Source organism: Esox lucius, chromosome 5 (genome assembly GCF_011004845.1).
Source record: "Esox lucius isolate fEsoLuc1 chromosome 5, fEsoLuc1.pri, whole genome shotgun sequence".
Lineage (NCBI taxonomy): Eukaryota > Metazoa > Chordata > Actinopteri > Esociformes > Esocidae > Esox > Esox lucius.
The window spans coordinates 35,400,012-35,419,964 of NC_047573.1; the positions used below are offsets into that span (position 1 = coordinate 35,400,012).

At 39.1% G+C, this 19,953-nt stretch overlaps 1 protein-coding gene across 2 annotated transcripts in view; it reads right to left on the bottom strand.

Annotated features, from left to right (window-relative positions):
- ccdc186 (coiled-coil domain-containing protein 186) overlaps nucleotides 1-19,953 on the bottom strand; it is a 79,776-nt gene that overhangs the window by 4,216 nt on the left and 55,607 nt on the right. The window contains exons 13-16 of one of the 2 annotated variants that reach the window (XM_010905298.5): nucleotides 15,532-15,612; nucleotides 14,628-14,690; nucleotides 13,287-13,509; nucleotides 2,290-2,509 (exon numbers count right to left, since the gene is read on the bottom strand). In XM_010905298.5, the coding sequence (XP_010903600.3) occupies nucleotides 2,290-2,509; nucleotides 13,287-13,509; nucleotides 14,628-14,690; nucleotides 15,532-15,612 (587 nt within the window). The remainder of the gene's footprint in view (nucleotides 1-2,289; nucleotides 2,510-13,286; nucleotides 13,510-14,627; nucleotides 14,691-15,531; nucleotides 15,613-19,953) is intronic. The other variant, XM_010905299.4, reaches the window with a different exon arrangement.

Consider the following 19,953-nt stretch of genomic DNA (forward strand, 5'->3'; position numbering starts at 1 on the left):
CAGTCAAAGCTAGCATTAATTAACCTTAAATCATTCAGGTCACATGAACATTATAACCAATGACTTACAGTGGATATAAAAAGTCTACACACCCCTGTTCAAATTGCCAGGTTCTTGTGATGTAAAAGAATGAGACAAAGATCATGTCAGAACTTTTTCCACCTTTAATGTGACCTATAACATGAACAATTAAATTGAAAAACAAACTGAAATCTTTGAGGGGGAAAAATTAAAATCTCACAATAACCTGGTTGCACAAGTGTGCACACCCTCAAACTCATACGTTGTTGAAGGAAGCAGCTTTTGATTTTATTACAGCACTCAGTCTTTTGGGGTAGGAGTCTATTAGCATGGCACATCTTGACGTGGCAATATTTGCCAACTCTTCTTTGCAAAAGCACTTCAAATCTGTCAGATTGCAAGGACATCTCCTGTGCACAGCCCTCTTCAGATCACCCCACAGATGCTCAATTGGATTCAGGTCTGGACTCTGGCTGAGCCGTTCCAAAACATTAATCTTCTTCTGGTGAAGCCATGCTTTTGAGGATTTGGATGTGTGCTCAGGGTCGTTGATGTGCTGAAAGGTGAACTTCCTCTTCATCTTTCTAACGGACGCCTGAAGATTTCGTGCCGAAATTGCCTGGTATTTGGAACTGTTCATAATTCCCTCCACCCTGACTAAGGGTGCTGCCACCACCATGCTTCAATGTGGGTATGGTGTTCTTTGGGTGATGTGCAGTGTTGTTTTTTGCACCAAATATACCTTTTGGAATTATGGCCAAAAAGTTCAATCTTGGTTTCATCAGACCATAACACATTTTCCCACGTGCTTTTTGGGGACTTGATGTTTGTTTTTGCAAACTTCAGCCGGGCTTAGATGTTTTTCTTTGTAAGAAAAGGCTTCCATCTTGCCACCCTACCCCATTCAAATGAAGAATACAGGAGATTGTTGTCACAGGTAGCATATAGCCAGGACTGCCAGAAATTCCTGCAGTTCCTTTAATGTTGCCTCTTGGAAGCCTCCTTGACCAGATTTCTTCTTGTCTTTTTGAAAGGTTTGCAAGGACGTCCAGTTCTTGGTAATGTTTGTTGTGCCATATTTTCTCCACTTGATCATGACCATCTTCACTGTGTTCCATGGTATATCTAATGCTTTGGAAATTATTTTGTACCCTTCTCCTGACTGATATCTTTCAACAATGAGATCACTCTGATGCTTTGGAATTTCTCTGCAGACCACGGCTTTTGCTCTGAGATGCAACTAAGAAAATGTCAGGTGAATCGTACCAGAACAGCTGAACTTTATTTGTGATTAATCAGTCACTTTAAGTTATGGCAGGTGTGTAATGACTTCTATTTAACATGAGTTTGAATGTGATTGGTTAAATCTGAACACAGCCGCATCACCAGTTATAAGAGTTGCACACTTATGCAACCAGGTTATAAGGTTTTTATTTTTCAGTTTGTTTTTCAAATTAATTGTCCACATTATAGGTCACATTAAAAGTAGAAAAAGTTCTGACATGATTTATCTTTGTCTCATTCTTTTAAATCACGAAAATGTTCACAGGGTGTGTAAACTTTATATCCACTGTAGCTATTAATAATTTGCCTTTTATAGAGAGGGTGTTATGCGTTCAAGCATCAGTAGAAAATCCATGCTCAGTAGTAAAGTCATTTCTCTGTTTTAATTTGTTTCTTGAATTCCACTTCTAATTGAGGGCTAAACTTATCAACTGCACCTTTTAAATTGTAGCCATGGCAGTTAAATTAAAACAAAATCTGAGTTGTAATTTAACAACAACAAATGGGAAAGCTATATGCCCATGCCCAACCAAAGCAAACATATTTTAACAGTAAGAGTAGAGAGGGTATTTTCCAAATAAATCAAGATCTGGAAAGTTACTGGTCTTATTGTTGCCACTTGTAACAATCTTTTGATCATAAAAATTCAACAATTCTAAGATAAATGGTTTGCGAAATGTTGATGTTTATACACATATTTTAGTAAACAACTTTGAAAATGGACATTTCTTACAACAAGCGAAAACAAGGACATTTCTATGTGACCCCAAACTTGAAAGGTAGTGTATTTCTCATGCATTTTCAATAAATTAAAATGTATGATAAAAATGTATTTTCACTCATCATGACCTGTTGTTTGTGGATTGATTACCCCCCAAAAAATCTATTATAATTAATGTCTACAACACCACAAAATGTGGTGAAAGTGAAGGAATCTGAACACACTGTAGGTTGTCTTCAAAACAAATGAACATTTGGGCCCACCTTGAGCGTTATGTTCTTGAGCAGCGTGTCCTCCAGCACGGCCTGCAGTTTTCTGTTGATCTCCAGGGAGAGGTCAAGGGTCAGGCCACTGTCAGCCGGGTGGGAGGTGTACAGAGATGCCATGATGCCACCCCGCCTGCCCAGTTGGGCTTTGTTAAAGTCTGAGGCTTCTGAAGAGAGGGCGCCTGACTCTTCTCTCAGCACATAGCTCTGGATGATCCTTTAAGGGGCAGAGAAATCTAAATTAGATCAGGTGCCTGCTGTCTACAGTCAATCCCCAATGGAAAGCCATTTTAAATTGATAGGCACACTCACTGTAAGAAGGGTAATGGTTGCTGGTGTAACTAATCAGGACACAGTGGGAAACAATATGGTGAAGACAGTATAAATCAAAATCACAAATCTAATCAGGGTTGCTTGGGCTATACTCTTCAGTGTTTCACTTGGGATCAGTTCCAAATCAACTAGGTCAGTCTGATGTTAAACCTTGACATGCCTATGTCAAAAGACAAAAAGCTGAGGGTAGACCAGTCTAAACGGCTTCCTCTGAGGCTCACACAGCTGCAGCATGGGCATGAATCAGGCCTGCTGCCCTTTCAGCAACAAAGATATGACAAAATACTGTCCAAATACTTTGAACATGACAACATACTGCATTTTTTATGTTAACATTTTAGTTAAGTTGCTGACAATTTGCTGAGTGCCATAAATGCATTTAGTACCTATAGTGCTCTTCATTTTATTTTTTACCTGGGGAGGGCAGTGAGAATCAAATGGAAGCTAGGGATTATTAGGTGGTCATAACGACAATCATTATTTTGGCCAAGACAAGAGGGTTAACATCTCTACGTTATCTAATGTAATATTATAATCCGAAACATTAAATCCTACACAAACTAATGTCCCGTTCACTGTCCTTGAGCATTGAGACTTGATCTTTAGATAAGCGGGAAGAGCACCCTGCTGCCCTCTACAGGCCACCGAACAGCACTTCCATGAATTGGTCTGTCAGCTTGCCCATAATCCAGCACCATTTCATTGCTGCTTTAAATGGGGCACTGTGTAGAATCCTGCCTCTAATGTTTGCAACGCTGACTGGGCCAAAAGAGTGATAGCGAGTCCCATCAATCAAATGAACTTTTGCAACTGAATCATATGAGGACCACCAGAATCACCTTGTTCAACAGATGCCCACAACGAGCCACCCTGAGCCGTATCAATTTGAACAGTTTGCACCCGCTCCAGCCCACCCTGGCGTGACTGGAGATGAGGCAGGAGCCGAAACAACGGAGGAGGGAAAAAGGATGGGGGAGGTGTCCAATTGGTATGGTTCATCGTTCACATTTCACATTTCACAATATTAGTTTGTAAGCTGTGGTCAGACACCCTAGCACTTACTTTCCCCATAGTCTACAAACTCTTATTTATTTTTCATAAGTAGTATGTGTGGCCAATGTGCATAGGGACGTTGCAAAGGTTAGTTTTTATAGAACATTGTAGAGCCCCTTTATGCTGTCCAAAAATATCAATTAATACTTGCCAGCTAACAATTTTAATCCAAAGCCTCTTCATTGGCACAATGTAACCTGATTTTATAGGATACTTTGAGGAGGTACCTCCCAGCACGCTTCAAAGGGAGTGAACTTCATATAGGCCACTCCCTTGAGTGATGTAGAAAACCTCTAATGGGTGTTATTACGTTCAAATTGCAATGGCAGTTATGAAACACATAGGTGGCAAATAGCTTTATTCTTGTTCCCGAAAATATGACATTTGCAACAAAACGTCAAAAAGAGGACCTGAATGGATGTGTTCCACTATAACTACAGCAAAAACATCTGGTTTCCGAAAAAGTTATTGTGAAAGTGCCTCTTTAAATGGGGAATATTTCAGGCACTCAAATGTAAAATTTCTAAACTGAGATATCGTTTTTAAACTTGTGAGCGGATAAATGTTTTCTACTAGATATACAGTGGGGAGAACAAGTATTTGATACACTGCCAATTTGCAAAGCATGTAGAAGTCTGTAATTTCTATCATAGGTACTCTTCAACTGTGAGTGACGGAATCTAAAACAAAAAATCACATTTTATTAATTTTAAGTAATTAATTTGCATGACATAAGTATTTGATACATCAGAAAAGCAGAACTTAATATTTGGTACAGAAACATTTGTTTGCAATTACAGAGATCATATGTTTCCTGTAGTTCTTGACCAGGTTTGCATACTAGCAGCAGGGATTTTGGCCCACTTCATACAGACCTTCTCCAGACCCTTCAGGTTTCGGGACTTTCAGCTCCCTCCAAAGATGTTCTATTGGGTTCAGGTCTGGAGACTGGCTAGGCCACTCCAGGACCTTGAGATGCTTCTTACGGAGCCACTCCTTAGTTGCCCTGGCTGTGTGTTTCGGGTCGTTGTCATGCTGGAAGACCCAGCCACGACCCATCTTCAATGCTCTTACTGAGGGAAGGAGGTTGTTGGCCAAGATCTCGCGATACATGGCCCCCTCAATATGGTGCAGTCGTCTTGTCCCCTTTGCAGAAAAGCATCCCCAAAGAATGTTGTTTCCACCTCCATGCTTCACGGTTGGGATGGTGTTCTTGGGCTTGTACTCATCCTACTTCCTCCAAACACGGCAAGTGGAGTTTAGACCAAAAAGCTCTATTTTTGTCTCATCAGACCACATGACCTTCTCCCATTCCTCCTCTGGATCATCCAAATGGTCATTGGCAAATTTCATACAGGCCTGGGCATGCGCTGGCTTGAGCAGGGGGACCTTGCGTGCGCTGCAGGATTTTAATCCATGACGGCATAGTGTGTTACTAATGGTTTTCTTTGAGACTGTGGTCCCAGCTCTCTTCAGGTCATTGACCAGGTCCAGCCGTGTAGTTCTGGGCTGATCCCTCAACTTCCTCATGATCATTGATGCCCCACGAGGTGAGATCTTGCATTGAGCCCCAGACCGAGGGAGATTGACCGTCATCTTGAACTTCTTCCATTTTCTAATAACTGCGCCAACAGTTGTTGCCTTCTCACCAAACTGCTTGCCTATTGTCCTGTAGCCCATCCCAGCCTTGTGCAGGTCTATAATTTTATCCCTGATGTCCTTACACAGCTCTCTGGTCTTAGCCATTGTGGAGAGGTTGGAGACTGTTTGATTGTGTGGACAGGTGTCTTTTATACAGGTAACAAGTTCAAACAGGTGCAGTTAATACAGGTAATGAGTGGAGAACAGGGGGGCTTCTTAAAGAAAAATAGGTCTGTGAGAGCCGGAGTTCTTTCTGGTTGGTAGGTGATCAAATACTTATGTCATGCAATAAAATGCAAATTAAATATAAAAAAATCATACAATGTGATTTTCTGGATTTATTTTTACAGACCTCTACATGCTTTGTAAGTAGGAAAACCTGCAAAATCGGCAGTGTATCAAATACTTGTTCTCCCCACTGTAGATGTCTATAGCATCAAAAAGCATGTCAAATTATAAAAACAGATTAAATCGATGCAAGGGTAGAGTTTGCTTGAGTTTGCTTTTCAGAGGTGGCTTGCTTGCTTCCTTCCTTTGCACAACGGAAACCACAATTAATAATGAAACCCCCCTGCAGAAGTAAAATAAGAAATTACCAACATTAAAAGGGGAATCTTACAAAGAAGATTGTTGCTTGCTTGAATCTTTCATTATGGTGTTTTTCCCCTTCCATTTGTCAACAAGATGCTGTGCATGTGTATGCTAGTGACAATCAGCCCAAGTGTCTTTGGATAATTCTAGCACCAGAGACATTATTAAGTGTAATTCAAAATTTAAGTTAGGCTTAGTAAGTACCTGCAAAGACGCGCTGTTCATATAGCCTATTCTCTGCTTATTTTACTGAAGATTAAGATTCTATAAATGCATTAGGCTACATAATTACTCACAAAAAAATATATCAAATATGTTCTTTTTTAGACTATTCTATATAGTTTGATGATGACCCAGTAGATGAACTGATGTTCTGGCTGGATGGTAATGCTGTGGAACAGAATGTCCATGCTAACAGAGACGATTCGTTGGCTAATGACGACAAACAGCGTTCGGCTCTGACGGCCTTGTGGTTCTAGTGTTAAGTCAGAAAAAAGGGAAATAGTCTCTAAATAGTTTTTGAATTCTGACAACTAAATGTAATATACACCTATTTTGGAAAAGTCATGGAAGGAGAAGGGTGTAGCTTTCAAAATAAAAGTTTTATTTTAATTACAATTTCAAACGGCAATTGGCGTAGGTAACTGGTGGTTCTAGTGTTAAATATCATAGAATTTGATAGAAAACATTAGTTTCACCTTTTGGAACATTTTATTTTTAGATTGTTTTTAGTAAACCTGCATACTTTTGTGTTATTTCCAGTGTCATCGTAAAATCACAAGACTAACATGTTCGTATGTCAATACTTCATGCATTAGTTTGATTACCTTGGGGATTCCTATTTAATACTGAACTCACCTGCAGTTCCAATAGTGTGGAGTGTCTACTTGTTTCCTTTTCAAATTTTGCTTACTGCAAACATCTCTTATAAGGATTTGTCATATCGGTACATGGAATATGCACACATGCAGATATGGAAAAAGGATTATTTGAATTGGGAATGCGCACTGCACGGATGTTTACAATAACAGGAATTGATCAACTAGAGTATCAGAAAACCATCAGGCATGGCATCTTTGAGGATGAGAATAACTAAACCATTGTGGAGTGACATAAAAGTCCATGACATGTTCAGCACTTCACTGAAGAGGCATTACAGCTATATTATTGAAGCGTTCTCATGAGGGATCATTGACAGAATTATTCCAAACCCAAGCAAAAATGCACAACACAAAACCTACAGAGCAGAATTGGACTATATGCACTACACAATGCAGCAAACACACAAACAACACACATAACCCAAACCCATCTACACACATTTACGCAAAAGACTGAAGGCCAATATGTACTGACTTACCTCTAACTAGTCTCGGGTACCATAAGACCCCAGTTCCATCGTGATAGTATATAATAAAAACAAAAAAGTGACAGAAATTAACAAACTAGCCGGTGATGTTGTGACAAGCATGAAGTGGAGCATGACAAATTATGAAATGTGTATGGTTTGAGTGGGAGAATTAGAAAAGTGAGCAAGAGTTGCCAAAGCAGCAAGAAAGGAATGCATTCACGGAGGTCTGCATACAGTCTGACAAGATCCTGAAAGCAAGCAGTCCTGGGGGCCAGAAAACAAAGCAAGCACATTCATTTCCAATAGAAATGCATACAGATGGTAAACATCTTGTCCATGGTTGATGATGAACAATGGCTCCGATGTCCATTAAAAACAGAGTGTCGGTACAAAAAGAGGACTGACCTAAACCAAGAAACCTGTCAAAATGATTGGGTTTGTAACTAGAACCTCAGGACTATTCTGAGTCCTAACCTTACACTAGTCTGTTTGTCATACACTAAAATTTTGTAGTGTCAGTAATTTCATATGAAGCATGGAATGAAATCGCTTCATCGGTGAGCACTAGGCTCAATTCCTACCAAAATATGATGTCGGGCCAAACTCAGTGAATAAAACAATATTCCATGAAAACAAATAGCAAACATAAAACAAACCCAACCTTGCCGGTGACATAGGGTACCTTCAATATGCTTATAAGCGTAGATTCTATGTGCCTCATGCGCCTGCTTCATTAGCTATGTCTGTAATACCCATTTTAGAAAGGATTCACAACGTTACCTGTAAAAATCAAATAAGCCACTGTTTATACACTGACGAGACAAAACATTATGACAACTTATAGATGAAGTGAATAACGCCTCCTAACAAGGGCACATGTCAAGGTTGGATAAATTAGATGGTAAGCAAACAATCAGTACTGGTGGTCAACGTGTTGGATGCAGGAGAAACGGGCAGGAGTAAAGACCTGAGCAAAATTTGTTATGGTCAAATTACTGGGTCAGAGCATCTCTGAAACGGCAAGGCTTGTGGGGTGCCCCAGGTCAACAGTGGCAAGTATCTACCGACAGTGGTCTGAAGAAGAACAAAACACAAACCAATGACAGGGTGTTGGGCAGTGAAGGCTCATCGATGCGCAAGGGCAAAAAAGGCTATCCCTTTTGGTCGAAACCAACAGAACATCTAGTGTGGCTTAAGTCATAGAACATTTGAATGATGGTTATGGGAGGAACGTTACAACACACAGTGCATCACACCCTGCTGTGTATGGGGCTGTGTCGCCTTAGACCAGTCAGAGTGCCCAGAATGACCTGTCCACCGTCTACAATGGGCATGCGAGTGTTGGAACTGGACCTTGGAGCAGTGGAAGAAGGTAGCTTGGTCCACTAAGTACCGTTTTCTTTTACATCACGCGCAGTGGTGTATGTTGTTTACCAGAGTAATTGAGGGCACTAGGGGTGTAACAGCACGCAGAAGTCATATTTGAGTGGAAAAAAACATGCAAAACATAACATATATTTTAATTTATTTCAAAGTTATAAACTTTGCCCATTGCCACTGTACTTAAAAAATGCAGTAGGTTGAATTCTTTCAGTAAAAAAAACTATTACAGCATTTTGCCATTACTCACTGGTCAGAAAGCGGTTGCGCACCAATGCCCGATAGAGAATGACGATCCGAATAATAATAGGAAAAATAGAATTACCTGTTCCAAAAAGCGCGAACTTAGAGTTTGACATTATTCTTAGTCTTGCTAATGTTAGCTTTGGGTTCCTGGTTGCTAGCTAATAATTTTGCCAGTTCTTTTCCACTGTTCCGAAAACGTACTCAACGTGACTGAAAGGGTTTCGGTACGTACCGAACCGTACCGTTACAACCCTAGATGGCACCAGAATGCACTGTGGGAAGCAGTAGCATAGCCAAAAAAAAGGACTGTGGGTGTGCATCTGAAAAACATGGGGTGCCACACTGAATATTATCTACAACATAGTAATCCATTCTTTGATTGTTATTGTTATTATAAACGTCACAGTGCAATCATTCTTTATGTAGGCTTATCAAATAAATAAAAAAATAGGCCTACAATAGATAACTAGGCAAGAATACACAGCATACCCCAAATGAGATGAAACATTATTTGGACAACCTACCTGTGCAAGTTGACATCTTAAAGGGCAGGACAGCGTGGCTAATAAATAAATTATTTCATTCGACTCCAAAAACTCTGTAAGTTCCCTTTCAAACGCCAGCAACGAGAGGCTATGTAGTCTTCTTGTAAGCAAGGTTGCTCTGCTGCTGGATTTTATCCTGTTGACTGTTGAGAACAGGTGCTCCACAGAACAGCTTCTAACAGGCAATGTGATCAAAATACGAAGTATACTGTTCATATTGGGAAATATGTCTTTCTCACAAGTCTAAGACTTCCATTAGGGACGGGTACAAGAGACCCCCATTCACCTTTTGTCTGATCAGTTGCCCAAATACTGTTAGTTCAGGCCCTTCCACTTTAACTCCATAATGCTTGCTTGGAGACAGTAGTATTTCCATATGACCAAACAAGTCTGCCCAGGGCGGGCGGCCTTCATTATTCCATAGAAATCTCTTGTTAAAACGGTTGTTAAGTTCCATAAGCTGTCTGTCAAGAAATGAATGCTAAAGTCACTCTTAATGGGCACAGACCTGCCCACTGTAGATGTCACATGTGAATCAGCAAACCTTGAAGGTAATTTCCTGTTACAACATCCCAGTTCTACACATTTTTCTTCATAAAGTCATCAGTAAGCCCGATGATTGTCTCAAATTCCCCATCAGAGTTGTTTCCGAAATGTAGCAAACCTTTTTTTAGGCCCTCAATCATGTGGATGCAATCAGTCACTGAAACAGATGGGGACTGTAGGCATTTTGTTGGAAAAAAAAAACTGAACAGCATGGAAAATGCCACAAGAAGAAAGATGAATCTCTTGGTCTGTATTTGTTGCGTCAATTCTGGTTGCGTCAATTCTGGAGCCTTCTGCAAACTCCCTCAGTATTTCTAATATAACGTCATATACTGTCAAAACTCGACTGACAAACTCGGTCAGATTTTTAACTCCATCTAATATTTGTGGAATGCACAAGCTCAAGATAGGTTCTATCAGGGTGAAGCTCTTTTTGAATGTGTAGAAATTGTGCGTGTCTGTTGGCTCCAGGCAGGAAATGGTGCAGTGAATTTAAAACATAAAAAAGGTTAATTTAAAACACAAAAATACTTTAACTTAAAGAAATGTGTGGTTTTTTGCCATGAACTACTAATTTCAGGTCCTGCCAGAACATCTCAATTGGGCACAGGTTTAGAGATTGACTATGCCTTACCAAAACATTCATTGGTTTCTTTTATGTAGGTTTGAGGGTAAGGAGCTACAGCAGATCTAGATGGAAGCATGGGCCGAAATTTCACCACAGAGTTGTGAAACTGATTAACAACTTCAGTAGGCGATTTCTTGTAACTGGAGTTATAAGTATCGGGGGTTAATACATTATTCACATAAGGGTACTACGTGTTATATTGTAACATTTAAAAAACATAAGAATACAAATGGTATTATTCAGGGGGTGGACAGAATAATGGAAAAACACCACATGGGATGGACTATTATTTGAAAGTAACTAAATTACAATTAAAAACTCTGCTACAGAGATCACATTAGGTTGCTTGCATATTAGCAGTGCATACAGTGTTGCTTGAAAGGACCTGAACCCTACAGGGATTGTCACTATTTTGGGATAAAATATTTAAATAAACTCAGATAATCTCCATGACCCCAGTTATTACCCCACTTCAAATAAAGAACACAAACAAAAATATTATATTTTCATTACTTAAGTGATTTAATATCAAAAACTCACGTGTGCATAAAATATGAACCCCTTTGATTAAATGTCTCCTATAGCAACTTGGTTGGTATTTTTGCCCACCCCTCCTTACAAAAGTCAGTCACAAATCTTCTTTCTCCTGAATGTAGGATTTTGAGCATTTTTTCTTTGATAATTTGATATAATCAATCCATAGGGATCAGTGAATAAACAACCCTAGATCAACCCGTTTTTTTCCGGACCGCATAAGCTGAGCCAGCTAAGAAGAGCGAATGATAATCACACGCACAACTGTGGCACGCTATTGTTATTTGGGTTCTCAAAACATTAAATAAATTTAAAAAACACGCAACGTGTCAATTATTTCATGCACCTATTATTTTTCAATTGAAGTAATCCATAAAAAGAATTCTAAACTATCTGTAAGCTAGCTACTGTTCACTTCGTCTCATAGTTGGTAACATATTTACATATGCACAAGAAACAATGGCCCAATTTGTGTGTTTATGGATGAAAATCTATTGAGGCGATAGTGTCTTGATGAACAGCTGGTAAGGCTGGTTAGCTAGATTGCTAGTTAGCAAATGTGACGTTAACTGACAAATTAATAGCTCTCTATAAGCCAGCAAGCATAGCCAAGCTAGTTAATCTTACTGTAGCTACCTAACTTAGCAAAAAAATTACACATTTATGCACAAGAAACAATGGTAACTGGAATACATTTTCTATTGTCAAACGGTATGGTAGTATCTGTCTCACCTCTCAGAGAAATAAAGCTTTGCCTTTATTTACAATGATTCTAACCCACAATAATTTTTTTCTGAACCTCAAGTTCACCCATGGTTCGAAACCCCAAGTCCACCCATAGTTTGAAATACATTTTTTATTCTACCAGATGACTGACTTATTTGCGGTTGAGACTCGGTGGGCCACCGACCTAATGCAGGACTCAGACCCCCTCCCACCCTTGCCCACACAGATGTAGCTAAATCAAGCCTAACCACCATGGGATTCAGCCCCTTGGTTTTAACTTATGAATTTAGGTTGCGGCTGATGGATTTCATCCAAGCTTATTAAAGGAGACAAAGGAAGTAGCAGAGGTGATTTTCTATTTGAATTCATAGACTACATTCATTGAAAGATGCCTGATGTGAAATGCCAAGAAGAAACCCTTTTTTTAAATAGTCAATCATAATGTCAGTGTAAACCCATGTTCTTTATTCCACACAATAAACATGCTACTGGAATTCTTAATGCATTGCATAACACTAATTCTCTGCTGCCAGCCTCAATAATCTGGTTTTGTATATAGCAGTTAAGATTTAACATTGTCAAGAGTGGCATGTCCACCTAGATTTGGATTTGTCCAAAAATGTCTCCTTGAATATTAATATGACAGGAGAAGGAATGGACGTGTGTGTGTGTAAGAGAATGAGGTAGTGACAAAATGAAATGCATGCGAGCCAATTCCTACAGCTTATCAGTATAATGAAAACCAAGAAATATTCAAAACTAAGCAGAGAGACTGAGACAGAGAGACAGCGACACAGATCGACAAAGTAACCGGCATAAAACACTCACACAGACGAGAAAACTCTCCCTAGCATTCCAAAAAGAGTGAAGTCAGCCAGAACCACCTGATGCTGTGACAATGTCTGTGTCAAAGCAGAATTTGTAAAAGCAGATTTTGCTGAGGCAAAAGCCAGTCTAATGCAAAATAATAGTCATGAGTCCCAATGATATTCAAGTCCATGCTCGCCAATAGCATCCACTTTCAGCAGACCTCTACAAACCCTTACATAGTGTGCTTCTTTTCTAAACTTTAACCTCATGTTTTGCTAGCAATTTGCACCCTGTTTGACAAAGTTCTCATGTTTCCTTAAGAATACTTGTACAAGAGATACTTTCCCAAGCATCTAATGGCAAAAAATATCATGCCAAAAGTAGACCAAACATTGAGGTAAACATATTATAATAGTTATCCAAAGGCGGGCCAACTCCAATCAGTATGAAAAAAAAAGAAACGGTGTGCTTCTCTGTCCTCAATTTGCTTTTTGAAAAAGGAAGACAGAAAAGGCTGAGTTCAGGATTGAACGCACAACCATCAGGGTTGAATGTGTGCTTTCCCACTGTGAATTACCATTGGACTAAAAGACAGAATTCTTTCACTCACTTTGTCTTTTTACGGATCTCCTCCACCAGCTGCTTGATGTGGTCCTCCATGAACTCAATCTTCTCCTGCTTGCGGGCGTGGGCCTTCTGCAGGCGTACAATGCGCTCCACCAGCACAGCCTTGTCCACCTCGGGGTAGCTGTCCACCATCACCACTGTGGGGCCCGATTGGCTCTCCGGGGAGCGCTCCTCGACGCCGCTACCATGCCTTGCATTAAGGGAGCCTGGGGAACATAACCAACATTATTGAACTACTGTACTCAACAACATTCAAATACATAAACATAGGACCAAACAGACCTAAATTAAAAGTGTGTTTGCAAATACATTCCAATAAATGTCATTTGTAAAGATATCTTTACTGCCAGTCTGTGAGTTAAATAAAACAGAGAAATTAATTCAAACATTTAACAACATATATTTTTAAAGAAAATACTACATTTAAAGTATGCAAATGTATATGAAAGTACACTGAACAAAAACAACTTTTCAAAAATGTTACTGCGTTACGGTCTTTATAAGGAAATATGCCAATTGAAATTAATGAATAAGCCCTACCCTATGAATTTTATGAGAGAAATAAGCATTTTGTATTTATGGAATATGTTTTATTTCAGATCCAGGGATTTTCCTGGGCTTGGGTGGGTCGATTTACAGATATATAGAAAAAATTTGCGTTCCAGAAGTATTTTTGTGGAGTAAGCGGATTTCATGGTTTACTGTAAATTATATGGAAATCTTGCATACAGGCCCTCACCGGTCCTGACATGACAGAGTTGAGTAATTTCAGAACAACAAGTGGATCCTAGTTTTCTTTAACACCCAGATATTTCAGTAAAAATATGTGGGTGTCCTGGACAGGCAGAGGAGAACAAAAAAAAGGGGAAAATACCTACATATTTATGAAACAAAACAAATAAAAAGATAAAATAATGTAACATGTAAAGTGTAGATATACTGCTTGTATTTTGGTTGCTATTAAGGAGGACACTGTAGCATGCATTAGGTGCTAGAGTGGACATTGACAACAGGACAGATTTAACACTAATAGTTTTCTTTTTTTCAGGTGTAGCTAGATATTAAATTATATCAGAGAGGGGCATCCGGTGGAGCACTGGGTAGTGGGGGTTTGCTTAATTTTGAGCCAGGAAAAACCCTGAGTATACAAAACATAAGATCAACACGTTGCATGTTGTGTTTCCATTTTTGTTCAGTGAAATTTCACCCGTTTACCAGTCTGCTCAGCTGTGAAAATGAACTGATGTGAAAACAATGTGTTTTATCAAAGGAACGGTTAAATTAGTTCACCCAAGTAAACAAAAAAAAAAATGTCTTCCCTTACCCTGTATGCCTTCTAAGAACAATGTTTGACAGGAATCCATGCTTTGTTCTAGTTTCCCTGGCCCTGTTTCCAAATGTTAATGTATTAGCATTGTTGGAACAAATCCCATCCAAATTTTTTTTTTCCTGTGAATCATGTCCAAATCATCTGAAAGTATCTCAAATTAATAGTGTCTGTGATTACCCAGAAACTCTATGCAGTACACTTCAAGTACATCATTTATTTAGTGAACATGAAGTTAATTGCCCTTGTATACTTTTAGCTGCAATGAATGCAAATAAACACTGAAGTTGTTGATCAGTCCAACATCATTGTGAAGTAATTCTGGCACACTACATGCAGGTCTGATGTAGTTCTTCACACTCACGGCGGGTTGCACCAACATAAATTAACTTGTAAACAGTCAACTATCAACTTTGTGGCACCAAATGTAAAACCTAAATTTAAATGTATCCTAGTTAAATGGTACAACACTAATTCCTCTATCAGTTCAAATAATAGATTTTTTCATGTGCCATGATTAGGTTAGCAAACAAATAATAGCTCACATTATTTTATTAACAAGTTGTGTGGTCTACCCTAGAAATAACAGATTTAAATTTAAAAAAACTACCCATGAGCCACAACAGATTTCATCAAAGATAACTGCAGCAAGGCTAGTTTGGTAATTTGTTTACTACTGTTTCATGGATTAATGGATCTACTAATCCAGGTTTAAAACTAAGTTGTGCGACACATCTCTGACCAATCTTAAACTTTTACAGAAAGGTAGATAAGCAGTTATCCTTGAATAAATTAAACCATGTTGGTGCAACCCAGCCTCAAACTTGTAAACTGGTTGTTAGAATCTTGATTCAACCCATCTCTAAAGGTCAGAGACAAAATCAGTACAGAGTGAACATACCTGAGGAGCTGGAACGGCTTCCCATGCTGCTGACATCCCGGTCACAGCCACCATTCTCCACCTGCTCTAGCCTTTTGCGGGCTGCTCACAGAGAAAAACACCAGTAAATTTAAATTGACAAATTAAATGCCACTTAGGTTTATATCCAATTAATATAAAAAATGTATTCCAATGTCTCTGAATTGGAGAGGTGCAAGTGTCTGATGGGAGCAATTAGGGTTAACTGCCTTTCCCAGATGCAGAACTACATATTTCTTCACAGTCTTCACTCTGGGATTTGATCTAGTAACTTTTCGGGTTCCTGGGTCAATGCTCCCATCAATTTGCTTCCTGTTGCCCCAAATATAAAAGACGTACCCTTTGTAACAGATTAAGAACTCAATAACAGCTTGCTTTGTTTCCATGCCTTCTCGCTGTAAAGCATTAGGAGGAAGAGAAAAATAGGCAATATCTGAGAAGTATGAAAAAGTGTCAGGTATGTAATGATTGCAAGTCACACAGTTTCACTGTATATACTTATTAATGTAATTATGGAATGCTTATACACTGCTACTTGTAAGTTATGTCACAGTGACGCACTTGTATGTATGCTGTGATGCAGGAATCATTTTGTCTCAAACAAATAAAAATAAACAATTCACAAGTAGTTCATCTGTTTTAAGATATTAGAGCTTTTGCTTCAGGCAACATGGATAGGTAGTTTGTTTAAATTAGAGGTCGACCAATAGTGGATTTTTAAAGGCAGATAGATTAATGATAGTTTGGAGCAGGAAAAAGCAGATTAATTGGCCGATACCACCACACTCCTTGAAAAAAAAATGACATTCTCGGGAACTAAAGATCTTTGACTATTAGAAACAGCATAACTGTTGAACTGAACATCTAAGTCAAAGAAAATAAGTAAAACAAATCTGGAACTGAACACCAAACTGACTTATTCTAGTATGCAAAATAACACTGTGGGTGGGAGCTATATTAGAGTTTAAATTACGTTTTTTTGACGGCCTCCGGACATAAAGAACAGCTACCGGACATATGTTTTAAATAGCCATATAATAGCCTACATTTAAACAGTAATAAAACAAACACTATGGTCCAAAGAATATATACATTTACATTTGTCAGCAGAATGAACGCTTCACAATCTTTATGAACTGAGCATGTAGGCTACAACTAGGGCGGTCCCAATAATTTGAGCCAGATCACAATTATTCTATAGACAGCTATCTTATTGCACAATATTTGGATTACAAAATCATGTTTCCAATCTGAATAAGGGATTTTTAAGACAATGTTAGAAACATCTCAACAAATACCATGTGAATTATGTCAGTTTCCATAGGATGTCTACGCGGTGGGTGCAGAAGAGCGTTTGACAACTCTGCCAGAGTTAGATGTAATCTAATTTCGCAACATTATTATTTAATAAAGTCACTTCTTTATTGGATCAACTCTGATCGACAAAAGAAAAAAACAGTCAAGCTTTTGAATCTTGTGCCACCCTTGGTCACATGACCAAAGATTCAGTAATGTCGTACTGAAACAGCGGAGGCTCACTGTTTTCTTGGCAACAGATCATGTAGGTCACACAATATTAGGCTATTTATTATGCTATTCATCTATATATTTGGCATATTTCCCACCAAACATTTTGGCCGTTTATATTTTCATCTGCCAGACAACTACTGTTCTACAATGGGCGATGCTGTTCTGCGATTTATCACCGTCAACCTACTTTGTAATGACACTCTTACAAACCATTAAGGTTCGTGCATATTCCCGGGGTAAGGAGAATCCTAAAGTGTGTGATTTAATTTCATGAATGGATAGTAATGTGGCTAGATAGAACGGCACTCATAGAACACCACATTGGTAATAAATAAATGTTTATTATTTAATGTTATAAAAACATTGTTATTGATCAGTCCAACATCATTCAAAATATGAATTGCCCACCACAGTTGTGTGTGTGTTCATGCTCGCAAAGGTGGACGCTCCCATTTTAGTGACGGAGGAAGTGCTAGTTTAAATTTCTCTGATTTTGGTCGGTTGGATGGTTGGTAAAAACAGAGTATATCTTCGATAATATTAGCCGAGTCATATAGCTTGTTATTTAGTTATCTACTGGATGCATAATTCTCAGAACAATGATAGGCAATAGGCCTACCTGGTGTTATATCATTTTCAGGTTTCAAGGTTTATTTGTCAAATGCACCGAACAACACAGCCAGGATGAGTCGCACCGAATAACGTATACAGGAATTGTTTAATAGATTAGGCAACTATTTGTTAGAAAGCTGTAACATTGCACTGCTTCAAGATAAAACATTATATGGAATTTACCAAGACATTTGAGGAGAAAAGGTGCGTTGGGAAGTGCCAAAGGATGATTATTTGCATTTGATGAAAAAACATCAACTCCGTCCATACAGGTAGGCCATGTGATTCTGCTTGCTTTGCATCTCTGAAAATTGTGTTCATTGGTTATCGCTGGCTGTTGAAGTCATTTATTTTAAGCTAAGAATGCAGGTTTATAATCACAGTTTATTTCTTTCATATGCATTTTGAAAATCCATCACTGGTGGCCATAATAACTGCAGGTTATGTTCGCGTGGGTAAATCTAATTTCTACGCGGGTGTTAATATTGCAAAACGTGCATTTGAGTGCTGGGGGTTTCGGCAACATTTTGACAATGTTGGTTGTTGAGCAAATCACCAAGCGTGAAAAGCTACGGATATCTTAATTTTTATATACAACAATATCAATACCCTTTGAGTAATTGCCATAAGGTTTTTCAACAATGACTTGAAGCAATTAAAAACATGAATGAAACAAATTACAGAACAGGCTTAAGCATCATCAGATTTTGGGTTATGTTCAGTAAAAAGTCAGATTCTGGAAGATCGAGGTTTATTGGATTAATTGGAATGACTGAATATCTGACAGACCTTTAGCACGTAATGTAGAGATGTAGCCCATTCATATTGAAGTAAAAAGCAATGGTTTAGAAACCCATTTCCAAAGGCACTGTAGCCTACACAACCCATGAGGTAAAATGCTAATTCCGTTTTTGGCCAGCTATGTAAACTCAAACATTGAATGATCCCGCAAAAAGTGGTTATAGGCTATTCCTATTTGTTTTCCCAATGCCTCATAATATGAAAGTAATCTAACAGTAATTCAAAATAATCAGATTATGTTCCTGAGTTTGATTAATCAAAAAGTTACATTACTAATTACAAATGTGGACAAGTAACTTCTAACTGTAACCGCTTACATCTATAAAAATGTACTCACCCAACCCTGTTGGTATGTGCAGTGGGGAGAACAAGTATTTGATACACTGCCAATTTTGCAGGTTTTCCTACTTACAAAGCAAGTAGAAGTCTGAAACTTTAAGTAATTAATTTGCATGACATAAGTATTTGATACATCAGAAAAGCAGAACTTAATATTTGGTACAGAAACCTTTGTTCGCAATTACAGAGATCATACGTTTCCTTGTAGTTCTTGACCAGGTTTGCACACACTGCAACAGGGATTTTGGCCCACTCCTCCATACAGACCTTCTCCAGATCCTTCAGGTTTCGGGGCTGTCGCTGGGCAAAACAGACTTTCAGCTCCCTCCAAAGATTTTCTAATGGGTTCAGATCTGGAGACTGGCTTGGCCACTCCAGGACCTTGAGATGCATCTTATGGAACCACTCCTTAGTTGCTCTGGCTGTGTGTTTCGGGTTGTTGTCATGCAGGAAGATCCAGCCACGACCCATCTTCAGTGCTCCTACTGAGGGAAGGAGGTTGTTGGCCAAGATCTCGCGATATATGGCCCCATCCTCCCCTCAATACGGTGCAGTCGTCTTGTCCCCTTTGCAGAAAAGCATCCCCAAAAATGTTGTTTCCACCTCCATGCTTTACGGTTGGGATGGTGTTCTTGGGCTTGTACTCATCCTTCTTCCTCCAAACACGGCGAGTGGAGTTTAGACCAAAAAGCTCTATTTTTGTCTCATCAGACCACATGACCTTCTCCCATTCCTCCTCTGGATCATCCAGATGGTCATTGGCAAACTTCAGATGGGCTTGGACATGCGCTGGCTTGAGCAGGGGGAACTTGCATGCGCTGCAGGATTTTAATCCATGACGGCATAGTGTGTTACTAATGGTTTTCTTTGAGACTGTGGTCCCAGCTCTCTTCAGGTCATTGACCAGGTCCAGCTGTGTAGTTCTGGGCTGATCCCTCAACTTCCTCATGATCATTGATGCCCCACAAGGTGAGATCTTGCATGGAGCCCCAGACCGAGGGAGATTGACCGTCATCTTGAACTTCTTCCATTTTCTAATAATTGCACCAACAGTTATTGCCTTCTCACCAAGCTGCTTGCCTATTGTCATGTAGCCCATCCCAGCCTTGTGTAGGTCTACAG